Raw genomic sequence first — 21,429 nt, 5'->3', positions numbered from 1 at the left:
TAGCAGGGAGCTAGTTCAAATGTTCTTGTAGATGAAATAGTTTAAAAGAAAGCCAAAAGAACTGTATCTCCCTTCAGCAAAGGTTTTCTGATTCTTCAGTTGATGTCATGGCCTCTATTAGATCAATGCTACATATTTTTATGTCATTTCATTGTGAGGATTTTAAAAAGCCCAGACTCGGAGTCTAGTTAGCTCCTTGCTCTGAAGCTTGGATTTTACATTTGCATTAGATAAAAATCGAAATTTAGTGTGTTAAACTCTCATGTTATATAACTTCAGCCCCAAAACTGAATTTGTCAATGATAACCAGGTTTTTAAATCCCATGTAGCGACCACTGGCGTTGCTGCCATTAGCAAACAAATGGAATTTGCCTGTTGCTAGACAGGAATTATGTCATGTTCCCGTAAAGGCAGGGGAGCTGCTGAACCCAACAGAGGTCTCCTTAGTAAACCGAAATGAAACTAAATCTGGCACTGAGCCTTTCTGTGCTTATTTAAATGTATGTGTATACACACACACACACACACACATATATATCTTTCTCACTTTTTATTCACACATGCACACTTCTCCTTTCTTCCTCACTCTTTTTCACTCCTCAAAAAAATCCCACTAAAGAAGAGTAGTGAGCAGAAAGGAGAAGCTGTATCTATACTGTGGCAATGCCATCAGTGTCTCAAACCTGGATGTCTCTTAAAGAAGGTGCCATGGCTGTGTTTTTCTCCCCCCAGTTAGAGGGTCGTGCCAGTGGGGACCTGGGGACAGCTCAGCCTTGCCTGAGGGACAGCTGGACACAGGGGTGATGACAGCGGTGTCCTCATGCTTCCCATTGGGGAATTTGGCAGGTCTTGGAAACTGCTGCTTCTCAGGACATCCCTTGGGCTTTGCCTCGTGCCCACCTGGTTGCAGACCTCTCAGACTCACAGCACATGGGAGCGTAGGCTGGCAGCAGTGGCTGCCTACAGGAGAGCAGGACTTTGTTGGGGGACTGAGCTTAGTTTTGCTTCTTTTCCACTATACCGAATTTCCTTCAGCTAACCCCTTTCTCCTTCTCTTGTGAGGCCTGGTGGAGGAACCTGTAGCACAAGGCTGCAGTCTTCTCCTCTCTCTTTCTGTGGGACCCTGCAGCTCGCCTCGCCCCTCAGCTCCTTGACTGCAGGGTTCTCCCAGCAGTGAGATGCAACGGAAGGTAGAGGCTGAAGGCATGGCTGATGGTCCTGACTGCCTGTCATCAGCTGGAAATAAATGTAAAATACATCGCACACGACACAAATAACCCTTTTATTGTGACTCTTGCAGAACTATAACAGAAAAATTTTTTTCAAGTGAGTGCACAGTAATGTGCTTTGAGAGATTCTGTTTATTGTTGCTATAATACTGCGTTGAGTACTTAATGAAATGTCTGCAAGTTTGTAATGAAAGCCTACTTTGGAGCTATTCTGCATAGTCAATCAGTGAATTTGATTGCTCACTCAACCTGAATGAGTTCCTCAACCCATAATGACAATTTCCACATGGCCCTGCCAAGTAGCAGGGTCTCTACATCCCTTCTAATATCCTGACATGTGGCTTTTATTGTTTAAAATGAAAGTGAACAGTTACAGCAGGTTCCAGTGAATGAAGTCCTGGAGGATGCTGGATGTTAAAGGGATATCTGAGTAAGCAGGAGTGTTTATTTAGCTTCCTGCAAATTTCTGTGCCATGGCGCTGGACAGCTGTGTTAAAAATGATGCAGTTTGCACTTAGCTGCTTTCCTCTTCAGCCAAGAGGAGTAAAACTGGTTAGAGTTGGAGCCTGGCGTGTGGGGCGCCAGGGTGTTGTCCTCTGCTCTGCTGTCAATTCATGGTATGAACAAGGTCACATGAAGCAGTTCAGTGCTTATTGCAGTAATACAACTCCGTGTGGAAGACTTTATTCAGATTTGTGGTTGCCGAAGTCTTCCACAGAGGCTGGTGTGGGACACAGACACAGCAGCCCTTGCTTTGCCAGGGCCGTAGGTAATGTTGTATAGTACAATTGTGTGTGGATGAAAGGGGGGATTGTGGTTTGCAACTGTTCGTTGTGTAACAGAACCATTGGGAACAGTATCTTTTACTCTGCTGGTTCAGGGCACTTTTCATTTCAGTTTATTTACCTTTGTCTTTAATTTTCTTGGTGTCTTTCTTCCCTTTTCCTGGGTATAACGTTTTCACATACAGATGTCTCCTCGCTCTGCCCGGCGACGTTGGTCCATACAAGCAATTAACGACTTCCCGGTACTGTGCGCTGTGCTAATACTGTCCTTGATATAACCCTGTCTTCTGCCCAAGGGCCCAAGAATAAAATGCCACCTGTCTGCCTTTGAGTAACCTGCACAGAGGTGGGGGACTTGCACTCCACACAGGACCTAGGGCTTCAGTAAGAGTAAATGCATGTGTAAGTGGACAGGAGCAGACACTAGTTTGCAGGGTACAAATACTGACCTACAACAGGCCTATTTTATCTGGCCTAGCAGTCAGAAAAGGATGCCAAGGGGTAGTTTGAAGTGTAAGAAAAGATCGACTTCTAAGAAAGTGCGCTGCAAAAGAGCTGAATGATTATTATGCATCATCAACCAATTGATGAGTGACATTAGAGCACCTCATTTCTGAAAAAGATGAAGCCTTGCTGGAGAGGGAGGATCACTTAAGAGCTGTGGAAGAAACAAACTGGTTGAGTTGCTGACAACGATCTGTCATCTCATTAAAATGAGCTGCCTATTCTCAGTGCAATGCACCATAAAGTCTTATTTCCTAGAGCAATAAATAGAATTTCTCCTTAATTTGTGATCTTCTCCCAGCCCTTGGAATGGCACCACCCTGCATTCAGTTCGAGTGGTTGCACTTCCAGCTACCCTGGCAGGTACTCCCTCCTCCTGGCACCTGCCCTTCCGAGACTGCTTTGACAAGTCATTTTCCATTAGTCAGGTCCACGTGTCCCTCAAGCTTGAACATCATTCATGTGAACATCTTGATGATATCAGCATTGCTCAAGCTGTGCTGTAAATTTGAGCAATTACTATCTCATCACTCATCTGCCAAGCATAGGCAAAGCTTACAAAACTCCATTTCAATTTAAATATGATCTCTTTAGGTCCGTTTTTCTTAATGTTTGTGTGAACAATTGTTTTTTCACAGCTGCTGTCCTTCATGCTATCTCTTCGTAAGACAGCAGGGAATAAAATAGAATCCTGTAACACCTAATTTAACTTGGTATAATAGGATCAAGTCTTCCTAATTACAACAGCTCTAAGAATATACTAGCAAATAATAGGTGAAAGAAACCAGAAGTAATTTACTTGACTCCATCAAGGCTTTTTGCAAAGAGCTAATAAAGAAATGTGAGCAGTGGAGGCAAGAAATGAAGTTCTGTCTTGGATCCGGAACAGACTGAAAGAAAACCAAGCAAGGAACTTGCCGGCTTGTGGTGCAGTAAATTGTGGTGCACAAAGGGCCACAGTTTAATTGCCTTACCACTGGCTTGGAAGGAAGAGCCAAGTAGTGATGTGATAAAGTTATAATTTTGTGTAACATATACTTAAAAATGATACATGGATTAGTCCAAGCCTTGAAGGATTGATTGTATTTGTGGATAACCTTTGGAAGAGGCTAATCACGCTCTCTAAAGTGGGCAACAGCGCCCAAGGCGAAGACATGGGCAGGCACGAAGGGAGGTGTGGGTTATTTGTACAGACCAGGTGCCTTCCTTCTGGAAGAAGAGCTCAGCTTTGCTGAAGGTGCTCAGGGAAGCAAGAGCTTAGCAAGTCTAGAAGAAGGAATAATTCTTCCTTCTTTCTAGGTAATGACTACCCTCCACTTCAGAAATGCCTGTGCTTCAGGGCAGGTGCCAGCTATTAATTGATGGAAGCTATAAAGAAATATTCCTGCTGTGGGGCACTTGATTCAAAAGTGCCTCAGATTTTTTTAGCCCCTTTGTGGAAGGTGCCTGGTACTGAGAGATGCTGGAAATAGTAAATGTTGATTATTTTGAAGAGAAAATCCAGGCAGTGCTGCATGACCTGCATGGGGGAGTTAATCTGTAGGCAGTTGTTCAGAATAAAGGAGCATAGCTTTCTGCAGGGAGGCAGCAATTTTTAAATTTTATTTAAAAAAAATAATATTAGAAGCAGCTTGAACCTGACTTTGAGCAGGTTTAACTCTTTATTTTGTAAATGCCTTATTGCAGCTTAATCTTTGGCATCAAGTCTGTTCCCTTCTGTCCGCAACCTTTCCCTTTGCCCTATTAACACCAGTTTATACCACGAACCCTGAAATTTTGCATAGGCTTATGCGAAACAGGCACTTTACATTTCACGATGCTACTTACAGCACTGCCTGTCTCAGCAGGATCCAAAGACACACACACCCAACTGTTCAGCATCCTTTCTGAGCAGGCATGCAGCATTTTGTAACTACTTCTGCTGAGTATGCAGTGATGATGATGGTTGCTACGAAGCAGTTGGTGGCTTATTCTTGGGCTATCTGTTTCTACATGTAACCCATTTACTGCCATCGTTATCACCTCAGATTGCAGCAAATTACAGCCTTGGGTATGGTAGTGCAGGTGCAGGCTGGCTTTTTTAGTCATTATTCAGTGCTGTTCCCCGCTGTCACCTCCAACCCCATGATTGTCATAAATGCTCTGGTTTCTTTCCTTCTGGTGCTCTGAGGAACTGATGAGTCTTAATTTACTATCACCGTAGCTATTTTCTTTCTTCCTCTCCTTAAACTCTCAGGAGCAGCTGGGTAGATGCAGTTCTCCTTGGCATGGATTCTGGGCTGCAGAAAGAGCTAGAAATGTCGGGGGCAGTGCACAAGACCTGTGCCTTTGACCTTCAGCTGTCAATAGTTAGCTTGGTGCATGCATGTTGATTTCTGCTTCAGCTCCAATCGTTATGTTCCCTGCTCCCCCTCGTGACCTGTGCTCCAGCCCCTAGAAAGAGACTTATTTTCTGTTCTACCCTAATGCCCGTGAGCCTCGATGACACCTTTCAATAACACCATAGTGGGGGCTTCTCCTGGGAGAAGAGGTGAAGCAGAAGGGAGAGAGGAACCTTGTGGTGGACCTGGGCCAGACAGACCCAAGCTAGAGCTCTCCTTGCCTCTGGTAATCCCTGTTAAAGGTGCTCAAATACTGCCTGGTGGAGAGCTACTCCTGTAATTAACGCCAACAATTATTTGGTTCAAAGTAGAGCTTCTGCTGCCAGTGGTGATGAGCTTTACCTCATCCATGATGGTTCCTATACTTCTGATCGTAGGTTTTTCTAACACTTTGTTGCTGTAGCTGAGGCAAACCTGAATTGCAAAAAACCAGACATTTTTGATGGTGACTCTACATGTGGCTTTATGATTTTCTTCTGTCACAGCTCGAGGGTCATGGAAGTGTAGTACTGGCAGGGCATATGGCCATCGACTGACTCTACACCAGGAGCTGCACTAGTAAAGAATTAGGGCTTCCCTTCTTGCCAGTAAATAGGCAGTGCTAAGAGGAAGAAAACAGGACGATGTTGTTGTGAGTCCAAGTTTTCAGGGGGTTCTGATACATTTAGTGTCTTCATTTGTCTGGTGATATGCTAACAGCAAGCAGTGGAAACCATTCTTGGGGTCTCTCTTCCATTCTCATCCTCATTTGTTGTCATTCTCCTCGGAAAAAAAAAAAGTGACTGAATTACCTGTGGAAAGTGATATGTGTTGTCCATGTTTCTAGTCTTTGAAATGCCCGTTGGGAGGCTTCTTCAGTCCGCTCTTGCAGAGGGCAGGAGCAGGTTGAATCTGTTCCCGATGATGGGGCAGAGAACCTGCCTTGGTCAGAGGGAACTCTCCATTGGCTGCGAGTCCTGGGGGCAGCTGGCTTACAGATGGTCAGGAGGTGGCAAGTTGCTCTCCAAATTACCTGCCAAGCTCTAGAAGCCCTTGGTGATAGACCTGCAGAATGTGGTTCTGCGTCTGCAAGCCTGGGTTCCAAAAGCTGCTTGGACACAGCACAAATAACAGCTTTTGTTGCGAGAAGCCTGGTAGCCCTTCCAGGACAGTGCCTGAGCTCTTGCCCTGATAGCATGTTGTTGTGCTGGGGCTCCCAAGCTTTGCTCAAGTATTATTTTTGGCAGCATCAGCAGCTCCTCACTGCACCTAGGAGACAGCATTTAGCTGCCCTGACAAGGAATGAGGTACAGGTGCCACTGTTATTTGGGAACCTTGTTGTAATACAGCCCACATCCTTCAGCACGGGAAGGGTAGCTACGTTTTTAGGTGTTATCGAAAGAGGTATAGTCTGCCCAATGGCAAGAGAGCCAGAGCTGATCCAGACAGTGCCTTGATTAGGAACTGATGGACTGAAGAGAGTTTGGTCTCCCACCTGACCACGTTCTAGCCACCTTCCGCTGGATAGCACTTCTCAGCTTCAGAGTGATGTAGCAGATAAATACTGCAGGCAAATTCTGCTTGGATGAATTAGGACTTGAGGGGATGTGGCAGAGAACAGAATCATGCCCTGGTCAGCCAGCTTTTCCATAGCACTGAATGCTGACAGCCCTGTTTTCACCAGCGTTTGGCACTTCTGAATATTGGGCAGCATGCACACTCTGCTCCTCTTTAATCTGGGGAGCGGTGGAAGATCAGGGGAACTGGTGATGCTCTGTCACGTGGGCATCCCTGGAAGAATCCACCTTCACCTCCTTGAAGTCTGAAACGCCTTCTTCACTTACTGTCAAGCCTGTGCTTGAGCCTCTGAGCCTCGGTCACCCAGTGTCCAGAGCGACTTCAGGAGCACATCCTTTTTGCTTCTTGTGGCATGTGCTAGTAGTATGCTCAGCACAGCAAGACCTCCTCAGCACTTTGGCCTAAGCTTGGGCCAGGCAGGCAGTGAAGGAGGAAACGATTTCTTAAGGTTATTAAGTTTGTTCGGGTTTTTTTAAGGGCATTTTGTGTCTGTGATAAGCCTGCCCAGGTTCTCACAGGACTGCATGATCATGGTCAAAGGCAGTTTGGCACCCAGCCATCCCAGAGCTGGCCTGACATCCACAGTAGAGGTGACCCTGCTTGCAGGCCAAAGACTTGCCCTTCCTGTAGCCCAGCCTGCTCTTTAGGAGCGCCGATGTGTTGCATGTGTGAGCTCTGCCTGCCTTGCAGAGCCGTCAGCACAGGGCTCTCTTGCTGGCCCCTTCAAAGGGGCTGTTCTGCTTCGGACAGGGGTGTAGGAAGCCCCACCACAAGTGCCTCAGGACACCCTCCATAACTACGACCAGGAGACGCTTCTGCGTAGGAGCATGGACTCTGTGTGTCAGTGAGAGAACACGCCACAGGGGAGCAGCATTGCAAAGCGTCCTTCGCTGCTCTTAGGAGCCCTGCGTAGCAGCTGGTGCTTCCCTCGGTAGAGCTCCAGTGCCTTCTGCCTGTCGTGCTGCCGCACAACCTCTCATCCCTCCTCCTCACCCTCCTAGAGCAAGGAGCTGGAAGAGGCCAGGATACCAGCCAAGTGCTCTACGGTGTTTCATACAGCCAAGGTAGCTTTATGCAGCTTGGCGTTAAGTTGGCCTCTGTGTCTGTTACAGGGAGTATTTGGGAATCTTGGCTTCTTGTTTTTGTTCCCTTATGTTGATTCCTCTCCTTTCTTCTCCCCCCACCTTATGTCCTGAGCCAGCTGTAAGCAGCTGTGAGCATGGTACCTAAGGATCCTTGCTAGGAAAACTTGGGCCCTGCTTTATCATCTGCCAGTCGTTTGTTTGAAGGTGTTGATAAAGCAGGAGGTGGGAGCCCTGTCCTGGCGCTAAACAGGGGTGTACTCGAACACTGAATGAAGAGGCCAGAAGAGACAGTCTGGAGCTGTTGGCTTGCCCTGAAGCTAAGGGCAAGCAGAAGCTGCCTCCCACGTGTCTCTGTGCTGATGTTGGCTGAAGTCAGCGGTGGTCTGTGTGCAGAGGGTTCCCAGACCAGACCTCGAATGAGAATGATAATTGAACCATCCTCCTGCCAAACCTGCCCAGCTTTGATTGGCATCCCGATGCTGATTTGTTCTCTTATTGGCTTTCACAGGGGAACTCACAAAATACTTTTTGAGTGAGTTTGACCTTGAGCTCGCTGCCTTGACCTGCTTTTCACTTCCTACAGATGGAGATGCTTGTTCTCCTGGGCATGTCATGGATGTTTTCCAGGGTAACACAGAGCCTTCTGAAAGGCAGGTTTGGGTGCTGCTTGCATTATTCCTGACCCTAGCGCTTTGTTCCCTGGCCCAAGAAGCCTGCTGTCCTCCTCCCCAGTAACACGTTGCCATTTGTTCTGCAGAAATCAAGGAGGTGGAAAAGCAAACGCGAAGGGACAGATGCCAACAACCGACCCATCAAAGCTGCCGGGAAAGTTATTATCCAAGATATTTCCTGCTTGCTGCCTGTCCACAAGCTGCTAGGAGAGCTCTACATGTGAGTACGGGCTGGCATCCTTTCCCAAATGAAAGCAGCCGTCTTTGGCATTGCTGCGCTTTAATCCTGAAATCGGTCAGCACTGATCTTTGAACATTTCCTTACCTTCTTCCTCTGTTCTTGCCTTGCTGCTTTTTTACGGTATCCCTCTCTGCCTGTGAGAGGGGACTTGTCTCCTATAAATCTGAGAAGTGTGATGGAAGAAATTTGTGATGGGGTATTGTACACAGAGTTTGAACCAGTGCTCCAGCATCATCGCTGCAGGTTCAGGTTTTTGTCAGCTAAAGAGAGAAATTATCAGTACAGATTATTTCTCAAATCTCACGTTAAACTCCACGCTTAAATGCACGGGCTTAAAAATCCCAATAAATGCACATTCTCATGCTATAAAACTGTTACTAGCTCATAAGGCATTTTAATTTCAGAAGTGTTTGGAGTGCCCCATTCACTTGGAGACTTGGTTGTACATGACAGTGTCTGTACATCAAGTTCTTCTGCTTTAATGGAAAGGATGGAGAAGTTCTGTTTGTTTTGTTTGGGTTTTTTTAAACAAGGAGCTTCTTTTCCCAAACTGTCTGATTCATATAGTTACAAAATTTCAGTTCCTGAATTTTTCCTTCCTTAGCTTTGGTAATACTATCTGGTCCTTCACAGAATTTCCAGTCTGTGGACATTCAGGGAAGAAGCAGGCTTCCCTTCTTAAAGGAGGGAGAGGAAAAAAGAGAGAAGAAATCTTCCTTCTCTCTTTTCTGTATTATTAAAAAGAATGTTCTTTAAAAAGACCTGTTGGACCTTTCTTCTCGGGATATCTCATTTGTAAACAACCTGACCCTTTTCCATTTGCTGTAAGATCTTAAGCAGTAAAAGTGTCAAGTGTCTCAGGAAGATTTCTGATGATAAGCAGGAAAGCCCACGTGGGTTTCCTCAGCCCACCTTGCCAGCCTCTCGGAGACTCCCCGGTGGGTGTGTTACCCTACTGGGGAACAGGCTGAAAACCAGCCTGCTTCTCCACAGCATACCACTGTCTCCCTCCAGGTCAGTCAGAGCAGACCAACAGGCTGAATGGGAACAGGACCATGGGACTGATGGCACCAGCTTCTAGGGACAAGAATGAATCTTGGCTTGGTGGTATCCTGGCACAAGTTTGGTCCGACATCTCCTTGGAAGCAGCTCGTCTTAGGATCAATCCCAGCTAGTTTGGAGCTGGATTTGATGTGCAGTGTGTTAGGGAGGATGAATAGTGGGAGTTGCCAGAAGGGTGGCAGTGATCCCTGAATAACAGGGGAGGAAGAGATGTGATCCTGGCCATGCTCGCAGGCTCATATTGATCTGGAAGTTCTGGGCTAGTCACTGCTGCCAGTACCACTTTCCCCTCATCCCTCCCCACCTTCGTAGGTAACGTGCCAACCAGAGCTGAGCTATCTCCTTTCTTTGTAGACTGAATGTGAATAATATCCAGGAGACTTGCCAGAAGAATGCTGCCTCAGCCTTGGCTGTGGGACGGAGGGATCTCGTACAGGTATTATGTTGAATCGGGCCTCTTCCTCAGCATGCTGTGCTACCCTCAAACGGCTTGCACTGTCGCCTTGCTACCCCAACAGCCACCTGGGTTCAGCAGTTGTTCCAGGGAGTCTCTGGTTGGTGAACCGAGGCCTGTGGAACAGCCACGGAGGTGGTTTCTACCTCAGTGACTCTTGGTATCGAGAGATTCCTTCCCAGGGCTGCAAGCAGATTGTGTTATGCCCTTTGCCAAACTGAGTGAAGCACATTTTTCAGGGAATTCCTGCAGGCAAAGCGAGGAATGCAGCCTGCTTTTGAGTCAGCAAACGGAGTAACTGTGCACACAGTTGCCTAGCTGCTGTCAGCATTTTGATCGGTGATTTTGTCTTACTTATGTAATCGTTCCCGTTGTTTGCTATTCATCTGCGCTGGCACTGGGTGCTGACTGCAGCTAGCTTCTCCCCAAGAGAGTCTGAGCCCAGGGACACAGCCCCAGAGCAGAGCTGGCCGCTTACCTTCAGCTAGCAATAGGAGAAAAATGGTTATTTGGGCCCATCCTTTTCCATGTGATTAGTCCATAGCAACAGGCAGAACATTTGACAGGACTCAGGAGTGCCTGAAAGAGATGGGAGCGGGCTGGCACTGCCAGAGGAGCCTGTGCACCTCTCCTGAGCATTTGGCTCTTCCTAGACGTGGGCAGGGAACATGCATAGGCTTACCTGATCTAAGCAGAAGCAAACTCAAGCTGTTGTCTTGCTTCTTGGTGGGTTCTCCACCAGGAGAGAGAAGGTAGGTCTAGTTCCCCTTTGTCTGTGCTTCATCTTGCTGTCTGGTTTGCCCACGTTGGACCAGAGCTCAGGTGGAATAACTTCAGCAAGATTTCTCTGATACACCTCTGTTTCTTGCTTGTTTTTCCCTTTCCCATGTAACTCTAGCCCGTATTGCAGCTTGCCTTGTTCCTAGCAGACAAGGAGGCTTGAGTTGCAGGTTACATGTAAGATGTGCTCTATAGCAGTGTAGGAAGTGGTGTCTTTCCCGTGTCCTTCCTGTGCTCTCTTGTACTCAGCCCTGTCCTTGTTTCAGTTCCTCTCCTGTTGCTTTCTCTCTGGTTTCACAGTGAGCAGCTGTGGGACTACTGACTGGTCTGTGAGACTATAGACTATTCTTCAAAGTTTAACCCAAACTTAAAGCAAGTGGGACAGGGAAAGCTTCCGTTTTGTGTTACTCTACATTATTTGTGACACAGAGGCTGAAACTGTTCCCTGCTGCTGGGGGGGGGCGGGAAGCAAGCTCCATTACTACCCGTCTGTGAGTGAATCTGTGCACACCTATACCCTGGGAGTGTGGTTATTTCTAATTGTAGCTTTGATGCTTTTCCTTCCTGTCTGCCAGGTTTGGTCACTGGCCATGGTAGCCACTGATCTCTGTCTTGGACCAAAGTCTGACCCAGATTTGGAGATACCTTGGGCACAACATCCATTTGGACGTCAATTACTGGAGTCCTTGTAGGTGTCTGAATGCTGGGAAGGGGTTGGGGAACGGTTGCTGAAGCAGAGCCTTCCATAACTATGTACGTTGTATGGCATCATTTCAGACTTGGAATAGTGCCACAGCTTGTATTTTTTTTTTCCTCTCTCAAGCCTGAGATGCATCAAGAAGGGAAGATGCAAGTGTGTTTATGACATGCAGGAGGCAGCATTTGGCCTCCCATCTAGCACCCAGGTCCGTCTTTGGCTAACATTGAGCAATAGGCCAGGTGCAGTTGGAGCTCTGCTTTCCAGCATGCCCACAACGCCTGGCTTGGAGATTTTTGGTTTTCTGCTCCCCACCTCCTAAATGAGTGTGTTGGTGCAGCTGATTTGTTCACCTTCAAATTTCCTGTTGCCGTATAGCATTACTGGGAAATCATTCCAACTCCAACAAAGCCAAGTGTTAGCTGCAAATGTCCTCCTGCCAGTGAATCTGTTCAGGAGGGGACATAATTAGTAATTGATATTATCTGTTGATATACCCTATTTGGAGGCACAGGATTTGTGTGGTGTACTTTGCATACTGTTGCTGGACCTAGCTCTTTCCTGCTGTGTGGCAGCAGTGGGAGGGGAGCACAGGTTGTTCTTTGTCATTCTCAGTCTTCAGAGCAATCCAGGAACTTCATAGCCCTCCAGTAAACCTGTGGTGGGGTTTTGCCTTGAGATCTAGACACAGGATGCTTGCGTGTAGAGGGTTTTGTCAAAAAGACATTGTGGCTGGGGGTGAGTCTAAAGGCTCCAGCTTTACATCCAGTTAAAATCAGTTCTGTGGACATTGTTCCGGAAGCTGCACAAACTTGGGATAATCAGGCCACGAGTACTGCTGGATTCCCAGAGCTCCCATCTTTCTCCCGCCTGTTAGGCCATGAGTGTTTTCAGAAGGAGGACTTGGCTCCTCAAAGGTGTGACGGAAAGGGCAACCCAGTCCTGCAGAGCACGTATGCCTCCTGTGGGCAGTAATGTGACCCAAATCGATTTATGCAACAGGCTTGAAATTGGTTGCCCTGGAGTCTCGATGCTTTTGCCACTGAACTCTGCCCAGTCTCATACTCTCTGTGTTTTTCAATTCCCAGGCTGGCTCATTACTCGCAGCTCCATGATGTGCAGACCCTGGCCATGCTGTGCAGCGTGTTTGAAGCCCAATCCAGGCTACAGGGGTGCCCAAACTCCTATGGCCCCTTTCCTCAGCGTGCCTCCAACCTGGCTTCCCACAGCCGATATGTATGACCGCCATTTCTGTCCCGTTTGTCTTGGATATCTTTGAACATCTCTCACGTAGATGACGTGATTTCCTCTCCTTTCCCCCTCAACAGCCGAGCTTTACTTCCTCCGGCTCCTGTTCCAGCATGTCAGATCCTGGACTCAGCACCGGAGGCTGGAGCATAGGTACCGAGACCTGGGTAGTAAATAGAGGAACCTGCCTCCCTTCTGGCCTAGGTTTTAGATGGCTCCTGTGGTGGGAAAAGAAGGGAGTTAGTACTGGCTGTGATTGCAGATGTGCTCTGCCAGAGCAGCTTTCTGGGGTTTGGCCAATGTGATGTGACTCCATGGCTGGAAGTGAGCAGGGCTTGCAGTAACCGTGTCGATGCTCCGGCAGTCCTGCCCCTTCTGACTTCTGTAGCGTGCTGTCCAACTGGGAGAAACTGTTACAAACACCCTAGACATACCAAGCTAGGCCCCTGGATCGCAGTTTAACCCAGAGCCAAGAGCTCCCACTGCTGCCTTTTCCAGTTGGAGACAAGTAAAGAGAGAGACCAGTTTGTACCATTTTTGTTTCCAGCCTGGCTGTAGCAAGCACTCGAGGTGACTGCCTCGATGCTGCCTGGTGCCGTAAGCTTTCCACAGCCCTAGTGCTTTGCACGGTTTGAGGCTGTTATCCATGCTGACTACTCCTGATAATTTCCTTGTCCTTCATGTGCCTGGAAATGGCTCCCAGGTTTAGCTGCTCTGTTGCCTGCCCAGTGATCGAGGTGAGGCTGACTGGCCTGCAGTTCCCTGGGTCCTCCTTCTTGTCCTTTTGGAAGACGGGAGTGACGTTTGCTTTACTCCAGTCCTCAGGCACCTCTCCCAATCACCATTGATCGTTCAATGATTATCAAGAGTGGCCTCGCAGTGTCATCAGCCAGCTAATTCCACAGGATTCAGGGGAAGAGGCAGTGTTGTGCTTTCTCCTGCCACTGGAAAAACAGCAGCAGTTGGGAAGGCTGGGTTCTCAGTGGCACGAATACCCATGGGCCTAAGGACATTTTCTGCTGAGCTGTGAAGGTGTCAAAGACAAGTCACTCTTAAGGGCTCCAGTGTCAGAGTTGAAGCTGTTGGCTGATTCCTAGTGATATACGTGGCCTTGGGGCAGCATCAGCCCTGTTAGCACCAAAGCTGTAACTTTTCAGCGCGATATCAAGGCATCTGTGACATGGGGAAGAGTGGAGAATGGGGGTTAATGGAGCTGATGTTGTCTTGTAGCGGTTATTAGCAGTCTTCTCCCTGCCCCCAGGGCAATACCTTACATACAGAGGCCCCTTTACGTAACAGCAGCCCTGGTGATGAGAGTCCTCCCTGTCTAGGAAAGAGGAGCCCAGGCCTGCCGGGGATAACGTTCCCAAGCAAATTCCATGGGATTGATTCCCTGGAGACTTTTTGTCTAAAGTGGAAGGCAAAAAGGATTCCTCCATGTTACATTTCTCTGCCCGATGATCCCCATTCCCATCCTGTTGCCAGAAGTGCAGTAGGAGCACTGGCAAGTAGAGGTTGGCACTTAGTTTTCTGAGGCAGGGCAGTATTTGTAGGAATGCAGAAGGTATGCGACCATGTCTTAGAGAGAAAACCGGGGTGTGCGAATGTGTGGTCTTCCATGTCTCCTTCCCCACCCCGGTTTTGACACGGTTGTGCTCGTGAGCTTTCTGAGGTACGCTCACAACCTTTTTGCTGCTTGCAGCAAACAAAGACACGGAGCAGGCCTCCACTCCCTGGTGCGAGTCTTCTCCGGATGACTTCCGCTACGGAAACCTGATGTATCCCGATCATCGGGAGCGTGAGAAAGACCAGCACGAGAAAAACAAAAGGTAGGTTATAGCGCGCCTCGGGGGTATTCAGGGATGCGTCACTCTGTGCCCAAGTCAGCTGGAACTCTATAGCCAGGTCTTTGTTGATGCTGTGAAAACTAGTAGCTCGCCTGCTCCTAGACCTTTTCATTCAGATAGTCATCTGGAGAAGCTTCATACTGCAGATCAACTCTGCTGGGCTTGCATATGATACCTCTATAAGTGGCCATGGTGGGGGCCCCAGAGAGTAGTCCACCCATTCGTCACACCCTTGAGGGCAGAACAGGTGAAGGCCAGGCCAGTTAGTGTTCAGCAGTGTTTCAGCAACACATGGGAAGTAATCTGCTGCTCTTCTAGCGATGTGAGCTGGTTCCCAGCCATCACTGGGAAGAGGATTGCAACCAGAGTCTCGGAGAGTCAATCGGGTGGATGACAATGCTGTTTGTTCCTCTAGGCTCCTGGATCCTGCCAACACTCAGCAATTTGACGACTTTAAGAAGTGCTATGGAGAAATCCTTTATCGCTGGGGCCTGCGAGAGAAGCGGGCCGAGGTTCTGAAGTTTGTCTCTTGTCCTCCTGATCCCCACAAAGGAATTGGTGAGTGCCTGCTTTGGTCTGCTCCAGCTGCCCGGGCAGAGTCACGGCTCTGCCTCAGGGGCTTAGGAACATGCAGTCAGCAGGTGGGATGAAAAGCATCCATCGATCTGCCCAGAGGTTAGCTCTGCCAGCAAATGGTTTGAGCTTCTTCGCAGCTCTGGGTGGAGATGAGGCTTGCAGATGTTGGTTCAAGGGCTTTGTGGACTGTAACAGCTCTCCAGCGAAGCTGGAAACACACATACTGCTATGCGAGCAATGTTCAGCTCTTTATGCTGATGGCTGTTCTTTATTCCCTCTGAATAAGAGCCCAGACACGCACTGTCCTAATCTCTGGTTCTGGGCTGAAGTGTCCTTATAGTGCATGCGTAAAATTGCAAGATCTCTAACTGTGGGTGAGCTAGCCAAGAAATAGGCAAATAGAATGTTTCTCCCAAAATATTTTCAGCAGCGTAGCTGCCCAGAACTGCCACTTAAGGACAGCTTCTATCTTCTTCCTGGGTCTCTGGGAAAAGATGCACTTGCCCTGGGAGGAGAGAAGCGGGTGCGAGGCCCAGAGAAGCAGCGGTTGCTTGCCTAGCTCTTGTTACAGTCTCGCCTTGTCACCAGGGTCTATTCCTGGGGAGTAACTGGAGTGAAAATTGGTGACTTCGACCACTGCCGTTGCCCCTCCATGGCTAATAGTCACAACACTGATACAGCACGCGTTGAGTGTGCTCTGTGCTCTCTCCGTGATGGGAAACAAAGGCCGTTCTCGTTTGCTCTTAGTTACACTTCATAGTGATGCGAGGCAGACGAGACCAGCAGGAAGCCTTCATCTCCGCAGCATGGGTCAGCATGTTCCGAGCTAAAAATCTGACACACGTTCCCAGCTGACAGCGGTTTAGTCATCAGGGGAATCGGTGGGCCAGTGTGTGCCCAGCACGCCGATTGCCCATGTCTTTGCTCCCATACGGAGACCAGCTAAGACCTCTATAAGATACCGTTCTCCCACCCTGAAGGAGATTTGAGGCAGATCTCTTGGGCAGTGGGTTCGGGGGACTCATCTGTTGAACGGGGAGGCTGTATGCAGGGCTTCTTTGTCCACGATTCTGCCAGCACTAATTGTCTCACTCTCTGTTTCTTTCCTCCGGCCAGAGTTCGGCGTGTACTGCAGCCACTGCCGCAGCGAGGTGCGCGGCACCCAGTGTGCCATCTGCAAGGGCTTCACCTTCCAGTGCGCTATCTGTCACGTGGCAGTGCGAGGCTCCTCTAATTTCTGCCTGACCTGCGGACACGGAGGCCACACCAGTCATATGATGGAGTGGTTTCGCACCCAGGAGGTGTGTCCCACAGGCTGTGGATGCCACTGCCTGCTCGAGAGCACCTTCTGAGCAGTGGTGACAGCAGGGTGCCCATGAACTGGATTTAATATTTAATTCCCAAGCCATGTTGAATCAGCTCTGCTCCACAGTGCCTGGAGGAGATGCCACAGGGAGCTGAAGCAGGATGTCCTGGCGGTGCGCTGCAGTGACGTTTACAAGTGCTTCCAGTATTCCTACGCTTCCCAGGTTGCTTTCAGACTGATTTGACCAAACTCCCTGTGTCCATTGCTGGCGATGGATGCCAGACCAGAAAAATTGCTCTCTCCTGCAGAAGGGTGTGTGAATGTTGGCTAGTCTCTGTTGGGATGAGGAGGTTTGGAAAGGGCTCGCCTGGCAGAGCCAAACTCACTCCAGCTACATAGTGTCTTTCCAGGTGCCTCCTTCCAGGAGCTCAAAGTGAGCGAAACAGTCGTCTTTGCACAGTTAAGGCAGAAATAATTCGCAAACAACAGTGAGCTCTAAAGGCAAACTGTAAACTGCACTCGAAGAGCAAATAGTCCATGGGACCGTGCTCAGAGTTACTTTTGGAAGCAACAGGGTCCTTATTTTGAATGGCTGTTTACATCGTTTAGATTACCCCATAAAGCAAGAGAACGAAACTACAGTTTTCAGGATTACTTCCTAAATAGCTTCCTACTCACTGGTCAGTATCTGTGGCTGGTGTGAAAAGCCCAGCCGTGCGCCCAAGGTCACTGGGATTAGTTGCTTTCTTCCAGCTGTTTTAGTACCGTTACTCTTGAGGTGTCTCCACCTCCTGCTCTGACCGGGTGATATATGCACTTTAACTTGCCTGTCCCTGCCTTGTCAGTGACACGTCCTGGTGATTGGGAAAGGCATCTGCCTTTTGAGTTTGGGATCCACACAGTGTTTCCATGGATGGTGGCATCTGGGGGCGTTTCGGAAAGCCTTTGCTTCCTTACTGAGAAAACACAAGGAGGACGCTTGCTCCATGCAACTCCTTTTGGCTGTTTTCTTCTTTAGGGGGGGAATCAATGAATAATTTGAGATTTGCTGCCGGTGTGCTTGAGTGACGAGGTTCCTGAGCCGGGGAGGCGGCAATTTCTAGGGGAAAAGGGGTTTTGGAAGGGTGGTGGGATTCACGGAGGCAAAAGGTTTGTGCCTTTTCTCCCTGTGGAGCTTCAATTGGAGAATGTACCGGATCGATCCGTCTGTCTGGGGCTGTGCCTGCTGGGCGCTCCCACCCCGGGGACGCTGCAGTGCCACTGCCTGCGTGGTTGTGTGCACACCCTGAGCGCGCAGCCTGTGCCTCTCCTGAGCAGGCTTCCACCTGAGCTTTGGTTTTGGGCAAACGTGTGGTCAGGGATGAGCCCGCCGGAGTTACCCCCCACCCCGCGCCGGCACTGATCCCTTCCTCCCGTGCTTGCCTGCTGAGCAGGGCCACGTGCCGTGCCCACTCCCAACCTTTGTGCTAACTCAGGCTGTGGGATCCTGCTGTGGAAGAAACAGATGGTGTATCTTAAACGTTAAAACATTAAAATTATTTTTTTAAGTGCTGTTCTGATAGAACTTGGTGTTGCTGTGCTAGTTCTCCCTCCGTGGGGAGCCCCCAGCAGCTCTCCCTCCCAGTGCGGCAGTCAGCGTGGCACCCCACGACCCTCTCCCTGCACCCCAAAGCGGGGGTCCCGCTCTGGATACCTGTGCCCGGTGGCAACAGAGACCTGCAGCAGCTGGGGGGGCTCACCGGCTGCTGCTGGGATCCCCTGCCCTGGCTCTCGCAGCGGCTGCGTTCGTGCAGGGGCAATGTGGCGGCACGTGGCACTGTGATGCCACGCCGGCCTGGCAGCTGCCCACGGGTCGTGATGCACCTCTTGCAAAAACAAAGCTAGGCGGTGGCTGAGCTGTCGGCGAACCAAACCCCGCGTCCTGCAGTTCGGGGAGGCCCCGGGCAGCGTCTGCGCCCTCAGCAAGCAGGCAGGCGCGCTCGGGTCCTGCCCGGCGCCACAGCGGGTGCTCCGGTGCCGCGCTGGCCCCCTCAGCGAGCAGGCGGGCGCGCTCGGGTCCTGCCCGGCGCCACAGCGGGTGCTCCGGTGCCGCGCTGGCCCTCGGGTGAGGGTGCTCTCGGCCGGGAGCCGCGGGGAGAGGGCTCCCGCCCTCCACCTTCCTATGTGACAGCCATTCAGCTCGGAAGCATTTTCATTTCCATGCTTGAGCATGCATGTAGGTTGGAAGGGAAAGGAGACTTGTTATTTAAAGGTGACGGACCGACAGATCGTGGTATTTATGTGTGTCATTACAGGTCTATCTCCATAGTATCTGAATACCTCCGAGGTGGAGGGTGGCTGGGTGCTTCAGAGGAAGGCGGAAAAGCACTTGCTGTGGCTGTTTGTGCAACCCTGCACAGGTAGGCGGAATTTCTTCCCGGACGCTGCGGGCATTTGTCTCACACCCTGCAGCGTGTGTCGCTTTGGGAGCGGTCTTGCTCAATGCAGAAGTGACTATTGCAAGGAAACGGGAATGGCTCACTCTTCCCTGCCTGGAGCCCGGCGAGGAGAGAAATGCATTGCCTTCGCTGTGCTCGGCAGCCCCTGGCTGGAATAAATGATCAGAAATGGGGCGTGCTGCTGCACTGGTGACCCATGCCAGCCCCTTCATCTGCTCTGCCCCCCAACTGCTTGTCCTCTTACCCACCTGCTCTTTGAAATAACTTTGGTAAAGTGCAAAAAGTTCCCAAATCTGGCCAAATCTCGCTGAATTTTAGGCTTTAGAGAAGGGAGCAGGAGGGGGAGAGGAGGCAGGCACTGCTCGGGAGGCGGGTCTTGGCACAGAGCGTGCCAGTGTGCACCGAACCAGCTCTGGGGACGCCGCCGTGGTGAAACCAGGCAAATCAAATAGAGCATCCAGCCGAAGGACAGTGCCGTAGACCGTGGTCAGTCCTGGGTGCTGGGGAGGGCTGTGAGCCCTTCATGGTTTCTGCTGGTGCAGGAACTAGGGGGCATCGAATTAAACTGGCCGCTCGGCGCGAGGCAGGAGCGAGCTCTTCACACGCCGCGTGGGAAGGGTGTGAAACCGCTTCCCTCAGGGCATCACCGGTGCCACGGGTTTGCCAGGGCTCCAGGAGTGACCGGACACTTCCAGGAAGGGGAGCTCTATCCCAGACCCTCGCCAATGCTGCTGCCAGCCAGAGAGCCCTGCCCGCGCATCCCCAGCCAGCAGCGCTCTGCAGAGATGCCGCCGCACCTCCCGCTTGCTCTTGCACCCTTCCCTGCCCATCGCTGCTGGCCATTGCAGAGGAGGATGCTGAGCGCGGGGGACCTTTGGGCCGACCCCGAGTAGCTGCTTTGGCAAGTCTTGCTTCAGCTGCCTGCTGAGCGCATCCCCAGGGCTGTTAGTGCATCCGCGCTGGCTTTCCCAAGGATGGCTGGAAGAGAAAGCTCCCACGTCAGCCCACGCTGTGCCCTCAAGGCCACCATCAGCTTTTTAAACCCTTTTCGCGCTCCGCAGAGCTAGCGGGGGTGTAATGAGTGTGGGGTGCCTTTCCCATCCCCCCCGAGGCTCTCCGTACACGGAGAAGGAAGTTTAATCCCCGATGATCAGAGTTTGGCAGAGAAACGAGGAATGATGATAATCGGAGAAGGTGCCAAGGAAAACCTTTCCCCGTGGATGCTGCTCCTCGCAGTGTCTGTATCAGCCCCCTCCTCCTCTGCGGCCACAGCCCCATTAACCCAGCGTCGGCCTGTGCCAGCACTGCAGGGCCTGATCCTGCCCAAAGCCTAGCGGCGCATTCCTGCCATCTCCCTTGCGCCGGCCCCAGCGTCTGTCCGTCTGTCTGGTGGGTAAACCAGTTCAGGAACTGATGAGCCAAAACTATTTGGCTGCTCTTGTTTCGGCCAGGCTGATCATCAGATGGCTCCACTCCCTGATGGTGCTCGCCCTGGGGCCTGGCACGGCACGGGGACAGGGACAGGGACGGTGGTGGGGGTGGGTGGCCATCGGCAAAGCCCTCTGCAGCTGATTTGGTGCTCTTACGGTGGTGTCTGCCGTACAGCTCGGTCCCAGCACCATCCCTCTCCCACAGCCACCAGTGCTCGGTGCATCCCTGCTCCTGAGGGGGACGGGTCACCCTGCTCCCCCATCCTCGCCGCAGAGCTGGGGGTCGGCTCATCCGCTCTGGGGACACCCCTGTCCCTCGCGTGGGGGACAGAGCCCCCCCATGGAGCCCAGGAGCCATCGGCACCCCGTAACGAGAGCAGACAGGGTGTCAGCTTGCAACGGGCTCGCCAATGTCCCTGAGCCCTGCTGCAGCAGAGCTGGGGACAGCAACCCCCGTGTGCTCGGGAGGAGACGGTAAGCAGAGACCCACCGGTGCACCCGGCAGCTTTGCACCCTGGGCCGTGCCAGGGAACCCGGGGCTGGCAAAGGCTGGACCCGTCCCTGCCCTGAGCTGAGACCACAAGCGAGCCCCCAGGGTGGCCCTTGGCAGCACACGGTGCCCAAGGGACGTGCACACCCCGAACCCCCGGCATGCAGTGCATGCCCCCGGTTCCTGGGCCATCACCGTGGCGCCTGGCCTGCCATCCCTCGCCCTCCTTGCCCAGGAGCACCGGACGGGGCGTGGGTGGGAAGGGAAGGGAAGGAAATGCCTTTCCCCGATTTTGCCAGCCCCTGCGGCTGCGGGGAGAGGCCAGGACAGACCGGGAAGTGCTGGGGGCCGCTGCTCCCAGCACCGCCGCAGCCACGGGACGCCGTGGCAGGGCTGGGCCATGAAGGATGTCCTGGACCCACGCCGCTGGCAGGACTGGCTGGGGCAGCAGGGAGGCGGCACAGCCAGTGGGGATGGCGTGGTGGGGTCATGGCCAGGGGTCTCCTCTGCCTCCCCCAGCACCCCACGATGGGGTGGTGGCCATCGTGCCCGCTCCGGTCACGCTTGGGGGCAGGGGTGCCCACCCGGTTTGGGATGTGGGTGCAGCGGCCTCTGGCTGAGCACCCCAGTTCGCCTGGATCCGCCTCT

General features: G+C 51.2%; 1 protein-coding gene across 1 annotated transcript in view; it reads left to right on the top strand.

Moving 5' to 3' along the window:
• The window catches only part of WDR59 (WD repeat domain 59), a 45,726-nt gene extending 27,809 nt beyond the window's left edge, over positions 1-17,917 (top strand). The window contains exons 18-25 of the mRNA XM_009290796.1: positions 8,299-8,432; positions 9,870-9,951; positions 11,325-11,437; positions 12,535-12,682; positions 12,775-12,847; positions 14,397-14,523; positions 14,957-15,099; positions 16,234-17,917. Coding sequence (XP_009289071.1) covers positions 8,299-8,432; positions 9,870-9,951; positions 11,325-11,437; positions 12,535-12,682; positions 12,775-12,847; positions 14,397-14,523; positions 14,957-15,099; positions 16,234-16,469 — 1,056 coding nt within the window. The 3' untranslated portion in view covers positions 16,470-17,917. The remainder of the gene's footprint in view (positions 1-8,298; positions 8,433-9,869; positions 9,952-11,324; positions 11,438-12,534; positions 12,683-12,774; positions 12,848-14,396; positions 14,524-14,956; positions 15,100-16,233) is intronic.
• The last annotated feature ends 3,512 nt before the right edge of the window (positions 17,918-21,429 follow it).

Source organism: Aptenodytes forsteri, unplaced genomic scaffold, assembly GCF_000699145.1.
Source record: "Aptenodytes forsteri isolate BGI_AS27 unplaced genomic scaffold, ASM69914v1 Scaffold14, whole genome shotgun sequence".
NCBI lineage: Eukaryota > Metazoa > Chordata > Aves > Sphenisciformes > Spheniscidae > Aptenodytes > Aptenodytes forsteri.
The sequence above is the reverse complement of the archived record's forward strand: the minus strand, read 5'-3'. Positions and strand labels throughout refer to the sequence as shown.